Raw genomic sequence first — 13,024 nt, 5'->3', positions numbered from 1 at the left:
CATTTACAGTCAATAGTTCAAGCTCACAGCATGTCTGTTCATAAAACAAAAGCTTATTACAAATCAGAATCCAACCACTACCACAGAAACAATCACAAACACACCACAGCTGACACACAGCCCTGGAGGACAGATCCTTCATAAAGCCTCGTCTCCTCGTACTAAATTTAACCAGGCAGAAGAAGAGAGTATTTCCCAACAGGTCCACTGGAGAGACTTCCTGTCAACTTATTAAATAATTCACATATATCTGATTCCTAATAAACATTCAACTTAAAAACATGGGCCACTTTTGCAACAGTAAGAGTCTGCAGCAAATTGTGTTAAATAAATTGCATTTCCAGCTTTCTTATGTAGATATGAACCTTTGAGGGTTACATGTGCCAAGAGAAATCAATGTATTATGCATTAAGTTTCACTGCCTCATTTAGACATTAAATATGTATAAAGCAGAGAGGAATTTAATTTAAAACTGAGGGGAAAAAAGTCACATTAAGCTGCACAAGAATGTGGTTACCAAGTTTTTAAAAGGAGGGCAGCAAGCCAAGTCCTAAACATCCAAATCAGGTGATTGCTAGGTTTTGGGAAGGAACTTCTGGAATTCCAGACTGCTTATTTTGAGCTAATTTGAGTCAGCTGTTAAAATCATTTCTGGGCAGCTGAGCAAGTATTAACATATTTTCTGCAACATTATAAGAAACCCACAAGCAAACCCTGCCTTCATATGCTGTTATAGAAAGCAATTTATTTTGAAAATGCTACTAGAATATTTTTACCTTTGCTCCAACAGATGTGTCCACTTTCCAAAATTACTTTTAAAGAGGACGTATTATGCTCATTTATGGGTTAATTTTTGTATTTTGTCTTTCTACAGCATGGGTCTCAAACTCACGGCCCGCGGGCCAATTGCGGCCCTCGTGACGATATTTTGTGGCCCTCACCTTGGTATGAAGTATAATGTGAGTTTTATATGAATGGCACTTTACCTTGTTGTGTGTGGAAGGTCCCTTTATTTACTTTTTTGGTATTTTTGTCTTTTTTTGGTAATTTTGTGTCTTTTTTTAGTAATTTTGTGTCTTTTTAAAATAATTGTGTGTCTTTTTTTAATAACTTTGTGTCTTTTTTAAGTAATTTAGTTTTTTTCTGTCATTTTGTGTCTTTTTTGTAATTTGGTGTCTTTTTTTGATCATTTTGATACTTCCTCCAGCGGCCCCCAGGTAATTTGAGTTTGAGACCCCTGTTCTACAGTAATAGTGGTTCTCAATCTTTTCATTGTCATTTCTAACTGATACACATTGGGTGACATAGTCCCTCTCATGACTTTAGGCTGCATTCATCATGAGATCAGGCGGTGCAGCGATGTGCCGCAGGGTTGTAAAGAGGTGGGGGAGTGCTGCTGATTTTTTTTTTGTGACATCAAGTTGTTAACTTCAACCTCCTAATGTAGCACAACAAGACTTTATATTCTCATATTTCACAATTATTGTTTTCTGTCAGGTCGTTTTTTATCATTTCCAACACTTGAAGGCAGCTTCATTCACTTCACAGCAGCAAGAAAAAAAAGACGAAGAGACTTTGCCTTGTGCAGAAGCTTGATGCCGGAAACATGCTATCAATATCCCCACAGAATTATCCCAGCAAGCATTCGTGTAGTTAGTCCTGGATGGTGGGGTTGGCGGTAAGTGCTTGTGATTTTTCTAAACTTTCTTGTACAAAATTTGTTTTCACCGCTGTCTCATTAAAGCAAGAGGCGGGGATGTTTACCTTACTGTTCATGATTACCATCCACAGCTTTACAATGGGCTGCAGTTTTTAAAAAATGTAATCTGTTTAAACTTTTCCACCACAGCCCAAACGCACCAACCCAACCAAGGTTATAATAGTTTTGGATTTTTCATTAGTTTTAGTTTTAATTTCGTTGTGAATTTTTCAAAGTTTTCAAATTCAGTTAGTTTTAGTTAGTTTTTAGAGTGAGTTTGCTAGTTTTAGTTTTTTTTTTTTTGTGCGAAAATGCTTAGTTTTAGTTTAGTTTTTATTAGTTTTAGTTTTTTTGTAATGGGTATGTGCCTTCATTTCCTTTGGTTTATAATCTCAGCCTCAATAAGGTTATTAACTCTTACAGTTCGGGGTGTTTTGTATTTTGGTTGAAGTGTAAACATCCCAGTCTCAGTAAACATATTTACCATGTGTTCCTGCATGTTGAAATAGAAACACTGAATTATCTATGAAAAAAGTTGACAAAGACGAAAACGAAAGACATTTTCACTATAATTTTAGCTAGTTTTAGTTCGTTTTGTAACCACACAATACAGTTTCAGTTAGTTATCGTTTTTTTAAAAACTCTTGTTTTTATTTTTATTTCAGTTAACAAAAATGTTTTTTCAATTTTAGTTTTCGTTATTTTGTTAGTTTTCGTTAACTATAATAACCTTGAACCCAACTTGAATGTATGTGCCAAATTTCGTCTGAATTTACTCACATTGCATAAATAGTGACTATACAGTTTTTCTGGGGACCCCCTGTAACTCCCTCAAGGACCCCTGGAGGGTCCCTGGACCTCTGGTTGAGAAACACTGTACTAGAACATGTTTACATGCTTTAATCTTCAAATAAACATGATTTTTCCTATACTGTCTGTCTACTACAAAGGTAGTTCTGAAGCTGTGTAGATGCTCAGATTGGGGGCGGTATATCCTTATAAGCCTGCATGTGACAGAGGAAAGGGGCCAAATCTTGATGGCTTATTGAATCAAAGGCATTCCACAAAAAACTGATGGGATTGTCTAAATACACAATCTTGTGGGCACTCCAGACAGCCAAATGTACGTGCACAAAAAGTGACTTTTTCACTATATGTCCCCTTTAAACAGAGTATGTGTTTAAACTCAGAGTCGTCTTCCTACCACAGCAACTACTCAGGAATGTCCACACAGGTCTGAGAGACAGCTGGTCCATCTGTTTCTACCGTCAATTCTCCCAAATAGGAAAAATGACTGGAATCAGGAGCCTGGAAGACTCCCTTACCTTGTTGTTCCACACAGTAACATGAAGTGAATAAACTCTTAACTGCATAAAACTTTCCTGATGCAAATGATTTCAAGCTGATGCATCCCTGTTTCAGAAATAAACACAAGCTTCACACAGCTCTATAGGAACACTGAGAAAAAAGAGACTCACCGGTTTCCTCGTCGATGGTAAATATCCCCAGGCCAGATCCATCTCGTATGGAGTATCTGATCTCTCCGTCTCGTTCTTTGTCTTCATCTTCAGCGGATACAGTCATGACCGAAGTTCCAACAAGTGCGTCCTCTTTTATAAATCCCTTTTCCACAAACGATCGGAACAAAGGCCTGTAGAGATTCTCATTCACATCCACAACGTCCACTTCAATGAAACAGGTTGACGACAAGGACATGGGCTTCCCTTTGTCTTTAGCTTTGGCCGTCAGGTTGTAGACCTGTCTCGTCTCGTAATCTAGATTCTGCACGATCCGCACAGCGCCGCTGAGTTTGTCCACCTCAAAATTCCCGTCTCCGTTATCAATGAGGCTGTATCGTACCTGACTGGAAGGTCCGATATCCGGGTCGTGGGCCTCCAGCCACATGACGACAGTACCGATAGGGAGGTCCTCCCTCACCTTTACACGATAGTTAGGGGGAACAAATTTAGGTGGATTATCGTTCACGTCCTCCAAGGTGATTTTAAGTGGCACTGTGGACACCAACTGAGGCTCATTCGCTGCCTGGTCACGTGCCGCGATCTTCAAGACGTAAACCGGGTGCAGCTCACGATCCAACGGCTTCGTCACAGTCACAACGCCGGTCTCTTCATGGATCGTGAAATGATCCGTGCCTCCCAAAATTGAATACTTCACAACCCCATTATCCCCTTGATCCCTGTCGGTCGAATCCACCTGGATGATTTCCGTCCCGACAGGTGTGCTCTCGCTTATGTCAACTGAATATGCGTCCTGCAAAAATTGGGGGCTGTTATCGTTGGCATCAAGGATCTTAACACCCAGGAGGCGTGATGAGGATTTCTGTGGTATGCCAAGGTCATAAACTGTAATGTTGAGGGTGTACTGGTCTGTTGTTTCTCTGTCGAGTGGAGCATAAACCAAGAGCCAACCGGTCTCCATATCAACTATGAAGCGGCTTTCTGTGTCTCCTCCTGAGATAACGTACACTAGTTTCCCATTGAAGCCACTATCGGAGTCCGTGGCGCTCAAATGGACGATCCGAGCCCCGACCGGCAGGTCCTCTTTCACTTCAATAACGCTGGGAAAAGACTCAGAAAACTGAGGAGTGAAGCGGTTCACTGAGTGAAAGTCCATAAAATTGTCATCCGGCTCAGTTTGCGTGATTTTGCTGCCCTGGAGCAGCTTCTCAGCCAACATGGTAGCGACACCAGTCTCCACACATTTTAACTGGACGGGCTTGCGCGCCGTGATGACAGTTATGTTCATGAACATCGGCCGAGTCTCGTGCTCGCCGTCCGTCGCGATGACTTGTAAACTATGAAAGGACACTTTAGCTGCCTCCCCTTCACTCAGCGTGTGCTTCAGTGAGAGCACGCCAGAGTTTGGGTTCAGTTCAAACAGATCCAGATCATTCCCAGCTTTAATATGGTACCGTACCAGCTGCAGCTCATCTGCGTCTATGGCGGACACGGTAGTTATCTGCTCTCCCTCGCCGTGATCTCTCGGCACAGTCACTTCACAGTCCACATTCTCAAACAGGGGTTTGTTGTCATTCAGGTTATTTAACGTGACGGTGACTGATGCCTCCACCTCTCTCCGGTAAGGGGATCCCCAATCTGACGCCCTGACTTTGAGGTAATAAATCCTCGGCATGAGCTCATAATCTAAGACCTCCGAGGTGCTGACGACACCAGAGAAGTAGTCGATGACAAACGGTTGAGGGCTCACGTTGGTGATGCTGTAGGTCACGTAGCCGTTCTCGCCTTTATCGAGATCAGTGGCTTTAACCGTGAGCACACTGGTCCCTATGGGCACATTCTCATCAACAGTGGCCTTGTAGGATGTCTGCTGGAACTCAGGTGCATTGTTATTCACATCAATCACATTAACAATCACTCTAGTTGCTGCCTTTTTGTCACTGGTGATCACGTCTAGCTCAAATCGGGGCGCAAAATCAGCATTGATTGGTCCTGCGGTGCTGATTAAGCCAGTATCTGGATTGATAGTAAATCTGTTCTTGTCAGATTTGTGTCTGAAGGCGTACTTTATCTGTGGGTACTTTGGCACAGCTGTTACCATAGTGACAGGTGTAAGAAGAGGGGCAAATTCACTCAGATTGACTCTGTAAACTGCCTTTTCAAATATAGGAGGCCCCACTTTGAACTGTGCAGAAGTGACATGTACCAATTTAGCAGATGAAAATTGAGGGGGGCTGCCTTTGTCCTTCGCCTGTAAAGTGAGGTTATATCCAAATGGCTGGCTGTCCCAGTCTACATCTTTGACCGCTTTTATTTTATACTCCTTGCTCCCGGGGCTGCTCCTCACAGCCTTGAACTGCTGTAAAGGGTCACCGGCCACGATGCTCAAGGATGCTATCTCTCCATTTGGTCCCTGGTCGCCATCCTCCACAGTCACAATGGCGTAGGTGGGGTCATGGTCTGCATCAGAGGGGGCCAAAGTCACAGCAGTGATTACAGGTGCGTGCTCGTTGGCCTGCTCCACTCTAACTGTGAGTTTGGCCATGCTACTGAAGCCACTGCTGCCGTACAGCTTCATTCCTCGGTCCACCGCCAGAATCTCCAACTCGTACAGCTTGGTCTCAGAGAAGTCTAGTTTGCCGGTCAGCGTCACCACACCACTCGTTGGATGAACTGCAAACATGTCCGTCCAGTCCCTGAAACTGTAGTAGTACTCTCCGTTCGTACCGATGTCAGCATCCGTCGCCGTGACCTTGGCCACGCTGGTGCGTATGGCCGTGTTCTCCGGCAGAGAGATGCTGTAGGAGGTCGGGGAGAAGAGAGGCCTCAGATCATTGGTGTCCAGTACCTGCACCTTCACTTTGGTGCGACACTCAAAGTTAGTGCTCCTCTCTGACGCCTTAACAGTCAGCATGTAGTGGTCTTTAACCTCCCGGTTCAGAATGGCAGTGCTGCCTCCTTTGGTCCTTATTCGCAAAAAACTGAAATCTCCCAGCAGGTAGTCCTCTGCTTTGAATAAGTTCTCATTGTCTCCAGAGATGATTTTGTACCGTATCTCCCAGGATGGCTCCGTGATATAGATCCCCATCTTGGTGTGACTTTCTAAGTAAGTCTTAGCAGCAGAGTTCTCGTATATGGTGGCGTTGTAAACAGAGTGGGTGAATTGCATGGAGGCGGCCCTCGTCGTCCTTTGGTTCCCTGCGCAGCCACAGAGGAGCTGCAGGAGCAGCACGAGCAGCGAAACCAAGTGCTTCCCCATTATCGTACCGTGATCTTCACAGAACCACCTGGAGAGAAACAGAACATCATTGTTAGGATTTTAAATTAAATTGAGTGCATAAAACGGACTGTAATAGCAATTTATAACATAAAAAACAGCAAATAACAACATGAAATCTGCATGAAAACTTTTCTCCATTGTGCACTTTTCAAGACTCCTTAAAAGGTCATGACAAGTGATGACCAGGCTGATAAATAGCTAAATAGGTTCCATGTGGAAATGAGAAAAAGCAGAGCAGTGAGTCAGGTGACAAGATCTAAAGCCTGAACTGCAAACAAGTCTGCACAATGCCAGATGCCACACATGTGCACTTCATAACAGCGGGACATAATTTAACTGTACATCATCTAATGAGCTCAGAGAAAAGAAATCACAATGAGATCACATGTAAATCTTTAATTTCCGATGTGTTGCAAAAAAATAAAAAAAACTGTCTTCGTTTTCTTGTGCATTAAAACTCAATAAAAATAATTTCTGTTCACTCACTAAGGATGATAAAATCTACTACACACAAGCAGCAACTGCTATAATACAGTAACTCACAATAAAACTGGACTTTTCTGCCAGAAATGAGAAACCCTGCCGTGGTGAATCAAACCCAAGGGTGCTTCTTTCTATGACACCGAGCTGCAATCATTGATAAAACTGCACAGGAAGATAACTGCTTTAAAATTGCAAATTCATTCGTTTACAGCCGCTTTACAACGTCTCGGGGCTGCGTGGGAGTCCGTACAAAGAGAAATAAAAAGCAAGACAGTGCTCTGTCTGCGCAGGAGTGCTGTGTTTAATATCTACATTATTGACTCTTGGTGTGGCAAAATGACCCGAGCAAAGGGTTAGTTATTAATGCATCATGTGGGGTTAATAAGTGACTAAGTCTGGCTTTAAAAAACCCACCTTAAATCTGAAACTATTGCCCGCAGGTACAAAAGAACCATCTGCTTGTGGGCGACCATTGTAAAAATTCCAACTAAAGGCTCCAACTCGGAACTTCTGCTTTATTTATTACACACAAGACAAGAAAGGTAAAGCATTTGGTAAGTGCAGTTTCTCTGCAACCTCAAACCAATAACCTGTTTTCATTAAGATAAAAAAAAAAAAAAATTCAAAAGAAAACAAGTTAGCTGCTTGCACACTATTTCAGTTCAAACCCCATCCCCCAACTAAAGCCATTCACTTAATGAGACCATGGTAGCCGTGCGCTGAGCAGAGATTTGCTTCAAAAAAACGCTTCTTGGCTTGTCTAACGCAATGCAAAAAAGCGCACAAACTACTTTCAGTGTGAATAATAAACCACAAAACCCTTTAAAAGACTCTAAACCAATACTTTGCTGAGGCTAAACTTGCACAGAAAGCAGCGGCGGCTGGTTTCTTCCACTCACAATAGCAGACCTAACCGATCTCAACTTTTTTTCCTCGTTATAACAGAAGAAGAAGCAGCTAAAACACCACAGAGGGCCAAAAACAACCATTCACGTACCTTTTCTATTATTAATCTCGTATATTTGGAGGTTTTGCATGTAGTTTATGAAGTCCAAATCTCGGCATGGTAATACGTGGACTTGTCTCCGCTCCCGTTACTCCATCTAGCAGCAGCACCAGGCAGCCGCTCTCTTTTTTCCTCACTGCTTCCCTTTCTCTCCCACACTGGAGCTGCTGCCTGGTATCTCTCCGCGCTGCGCACGTCCGGATCTACTTACCGGCTGGCAGGCAGGCAGGATAAAACCTTTCCGCTGAGTCTGAACCCAGGACCAGGACCAGGGGCAGCCTACTTTGATTTACTCTGGCTGACATTTTATATATATATATTCAAAAATCTGAAAAATGGTCAAAAGGCTGTGTTCAAATAAATCACATTAATCTTAATCTCACTTCACCTATGGCCCCAAAGGTAGCTTTTTATTTATTAGGAACGTCCTTTTACGGAATTTGGACCCTACAACTTCTAATCCACTTCTAATCATGCTGATTATAAATTAAATTGAGCTTTTTTTTCTTCTCATATTGCTAATTGTGACCTTTTATGGGATGTAATTTAGGAATATGTGCCTCCCTGTTTCTACATATATGAATTCTAATTCCACATCGTGTTTATTTGCCTTTATATTTGCTTATCGTTAGAACAAACTAAATTAAAATAACCTTCAACAAAGCTCTCTTGACATTAGGGCACGGCACTTGATCTATCCTTACAAAAGGGCAAAACCTCGTGCTGCCCAAATGGGACTAAAGTTAATCCAATATCCACCTCTTCAGCTGCAGCTCAGACCACTTACTTGCCGTGACGAGGCTCTTTTCTGACAAATATGAAAAAAGGAGTTCAGTGCGACCTCAAGCCAAAAAAAACCAACCCTCGAACATTAAAGATAGTGTCAATTAGACAATAATTTATGCCCACTGTGCTGGAAAAACGACCCATGAATTCACATCATCATTTTGTTGTCAGCATAAGAAGGTGGATATTTTGCAAATAAAATTGCATTGCAGGGCGTCCCTGATGATGATAAATAGGCTAATAATACTTGCAAATGCAAAGTTCCTCGCGCGTGTGGATGCAATTTAGGTGTTTTAACATCAATTCAGGAGATTATCTTCCCCTCATTATTCTTACTAATGTTATTGTCTTTTAATAGCCCAGGTTAGGCAGGAAAATGCAGTGTCCAGCAGTGCGTCCCAGGGTCTGTATTTTGGCATTAGAGCAGGGTGACTGATGGTGGAGGTACACTCGCCATGAAGGCGCTGATCCCATCAAGCCCCCTCCTCCTCCTCCTCCTCCTCCTCCTCTCTCACACACATACAGCCATCCTGACTGCTCCTCAGACCAGAAGCTGCACTACATTCCCTCCATGCAGGCGCTCAGGAGTGTGGCTGCTATGCGATTGATGGCGCTGTCTCACTGCTCTTGCCCGGACTGCAGTGATCCAGCTGGTGCGCCTGCAGAAAGCCTGTGCTGCATGCAGCTAGACAACTTGTCAACTTGCTTCTGCCTTTGTGAGCGCGCATGTGCATGTGTGTGTGTGTGTGTGTGTGTGTGTGTGTGCAGGTGCGTTTAAGTGCGTGCGTATTTGTGCATTTGGCACAAGTCGGACAAAAACACTCACTTTTCCCCCAACAGCGTTTAGAATATGCTTCGAGTTGTGCACAAAGTTTTAAGAGTAATTTTAACACCATTCAGAGACAAAACCAAAAGCCAATGTCCTCTAATTCTACTCACCAGACCAGCTGGGTGATCGCCGGCTCCAAACTTCACTTCACATAAATCCTGGCAGTTGTTGGTAAATGATTTCTTGCGATCATCTCTTAGATGATGGAGGCTTCTGTTTGTGAGAATCCGTCCTCTTATTTCCTCTGCAGTCCACAGCTTTCTGCTGCCGATCCGCTCACAGTCATCACACTTGGTGGCTTGATACAGTAGAGCTGTAGGCTATGGTTCTGCCTCGCTCCTCTCCTCCACAGCGGCTCAGGTGGGGTTGCATACTGTTGCTGCCTTCAGGTGATATCGGAAATATCCTATCTCTCGATAGGAGCCCGTTAAAAAAAAAAATCCTGTAAAAGAAATGGCAAAGTGTGACTTTCTTGCCGTCAGATCTCCCGTTTGGAAAAGTGACAGAGCTGCTGCTGAGGGGGCGGAGAGAAAGGAAGTCACGCCAACAACTGATGGAGAAAGTGATTATTAGCTTTATGTTTGGCTTTTATGTAATTATTTGTGAGGCTGCAACATAAAACCCACTAGACTAATGATTTAATTAAAAAGCTAATTGTAGGTCTGATTGGTTAAACTTCTCTATACTGAAAGATAAAAAGGCACTAAACACAATTTTTGTTAAAGGGTCAACTTTTTATTATCTTATTCACTAAAAGCACGCAAAAGTCATTTGAAAAACCACAACGTTTAACAGTAGGAGCGTCTCAGATCTCCCTGAAGGCATCCAGGATCTTACACCTTCCGCTCTGACGTCACAGATGCCACTCTCATTCCTTGCATGCACAGCTCAGTATGTTCCCTGCAGTTTAGCTTCCCCCCAAAATCAAAGCAACCACAGGGCATTTATATATGTTTTTTAGAGCTTTCTTAATGCATGCATCTTAAGAAACCCACTGTATAGTTTTATTAGTGATCGGTGGACGCACTGGAGCATCAGAGAAGCAAATGTCTCCATTCAGCTCCTCAAACATGTGGTTAACAACTAAACTTGATACCGTGCTGTGAAGTGGCTGCCAAAAAATGCCAGAGCAGAGAGAGAGAGAGAGAGAGAGAGAGAGAGAGAGAGAGAGAGAGAGAGAGAGAGAGAGAGGGCTGCTGGAACCAGCGGTCCAGCGTGAGAATCTCTGCCTAATGTCCATTCAGCACTGGCTCATTAAAGTCACATTTGCCCACAGGCTGAGTAAACGAACGGGACCTATGGGTTTAGTGTGTGTGTGCATGTGTGTGAAGAGGAAGAAGCAAGGAGGCAGAGGAGGGAGGGAGGGAGGGGGGGAGGAAGAGGGAGATTGAGCTTGTGTGTCAGAGAGCAAGTGTGTAATGTTTCATCTCTCTCTCTCCTCTCTTGGCCTCCCCTCTATCTCGCTCCCACTTTTGTCCGAGACAATGTTGGGTATCTGAAACAGCTTTTTTTTCTTCTCTCTTAGCCTCCTCTCTGATCTGCCTGTAAAGCTTTAATTGAATTCAGGTCAGGTGATGCCCAGGGCTGGTTCCACTGCTTTGATCTCACCAAGTGTTTGCAGTCCTGGCTGCTGGGGGTCAGGTCCTGGTGCCTTATAGACCCCTATATGCACGCAGAGAGGATGTATAGTGTTTGCATTGGGGAACGCTCCCAGTGCATTGGTAATAAGTTAAATCAACTTAGTAGAGATACATTTACATTAAAATGAAATCAGGAGGCAGTGAGGAATATCATACAGGAGGCTTTTTGTTGGAGTTGCTGATCGTTGGAGATATTGGCTGTAGATGTCTGCTTTCTCTTCTCTCAACTCCAACTCCATTCTCATTCCTCTGGCTGCTAATTGGACTGTAACCATTACCGGTGTTTAGATATGAATATTGGCTGGCCACATCAGACACCCCCAAAATATCAACTCTTACCCCTAGAAGCTAAATCGTTTTCAGAGCAAACCCCTGAATTTTCCAGAGAGGCCCGTCTTTGTATGCAGTTTGAAACCTAAAGTCAATGGGATTATTTTAAGTTACCATGTAAATTAGATCAAAATTAACATAGATATGCCACTTTCTACACCACCTACCAAACTGCATCAGAAGTTACATACAAAAGTAGTTATTTAAAGCCAAGGCCTTTTTCCCCAGATCCTAACCAAGTAGTTTTGGTGCCTAAACCTAACCAAGTAGTTCTGTTCCACAGCGTAATTGACATATTTTAAACCGTGGCCGGTCATTTTGTTTCCTTTTTTGGTCATTTTGTGTCTTTATTTAGTAATAAACTGCTGGGGGTCAGGTCCTGGTGCCTTATAGACCCCTATATGCACGGAGAGAGGATGTATAGTGTTTGCATTGGGGAACGCTCCCAGTGCATTGGTAATAAGTTAAATCAACTTAGTAGAGATACATTTACATTAAAATGAAATCAGGAGGCAGTGAGGAATAACATACAGGAGGCTTTTTGTTGGAGTTGCTGATCGTTGGCGATATCGGCTGCAGAGATGTCTGTCTTTTTTTGGTCCTTTTGTGTATTTTTTGGTCAATTTGTGTCTTTTTTGGTCATTTTGTGTCTTTTTTGGTCATTTTGTTTCTTTTTTGGGTGATCTGAAGTGCGCGTGTGAGATTGTGTTCAGTGAGCGGGGGTCATGGACAACATGCATGTTAAATTGGGGGTCGCGACTCAAAAAGGTTGAGAACTACTGTTCTAATGTATTGAGATGCACCTGTACTCATGAAGACAAGGAGCTTGTGCACATGACAGCAGTAGATGTAAACATTAATGCTAACGTCAACTAGCTCAGGTGAGTTAGCAGCATCAAACTTTTCCTTCTGGAAAGAGACATTGCTGTTAAGTTCTTTTAGCGCTTTAAGCCTTTAAGTGCCATCTATTTCCATTATACTTGAGTGACAGCAGACATCTCTATGACCAATATCTCCAACTCACACCAAAACAATCTAGACTGATAAACAGCCCTCTGGGTAACAGGAAAGATCTATATTTTTGACTTTGGGGTAAACTGTCACTTTAATATTCTACTTTATGTCTCTCTGACTGCGTATAGTGTGATAGCTTGATGACTGACTCATCAGTTATGTCTCCTGTGCCGTACTGGTGCGAAAATGCACTCCAGTCTTCAAGCTAAAAGCCTCATTATGACACAGACTCCAGCATGCTGCATACTTCCTCTCATGTAACACACTGTAGGCTCAATTTCCTCTTAAAATCATACTAACCCGCTACAGATTGTCCTCTTGTTGTTGAGAGATGTTGGGAGCGGGCACGGGCCGGCGTGCTGAGTGAGTTACTTCTCCTTTCCTCCGTGACTAATGTCTTAAGCTCTGGGTCCCCCTGCAACTTGAAACTGGAGAGAGATCAGGAAAAGATACAGATGATTTGTAGTGCGCCTGGAGCA

The 13,024-nt window shown here is 43.1% G+C and overlaps 1 protein-coding gene across 12 annotated transcripts in view; it reads right to left on the bottom strand.

Annotated features, from left to right (window-relative positions):
- fat1a (FAT atypical cadherin 1a) overlaps positions 1 to 10,004 on the bottom strand; it is a 124,348-nt gene extending 114,344 nt beyond the window's left edge. For 11 of the 12 annotated variants that reach the window (XR_009395021.1, XR_009395023.1, XR_009395022.1 and 8 more), the window contains exons 1-2: positions 7,938 to 8,052; positions 3,178 to 6,464 (exon numbers count right to left, since the gene is read on the bottom strand). Coding sequence is in view for 9 of the 12 variants with exons in the window: in XM_059343026.1 (XP_059199009.1) it covers positions 3,178 to 6,436 (3,259 nt within the window). In the remaining 3 variants the exon portion in view is untranslated. Of the gene's footprint in view, positions 1 to 3,177; positions 6,465 to 7,937; positions 8,053 to 9,671 lie in introns of those variants that run through there. The other variant, XM_059342957.1, reaches the window with a different exon arrangement.
- Positions 10,005 to 13,024: the final 3,020 nt, after the last annotated feature.

This window comes from Centropristis striata, chromosome 1 (genome assembly GCF_030273125.1).
Source record: "Centropristis striata isolate RG_2023a ecotype Rhode Island chromosome 1, C.striata_1.0, whole genome shotgun sequence".
Classification (NCBI taxonomy): Eukaryota; Metazoa; Chordata; class Actinopteri; order Perciformes; family Serranidae; genus Centropristis; species Centropristis striata.
This window is presented reverse-complemented; position numbering and strand designations above follow the sequence as displayed.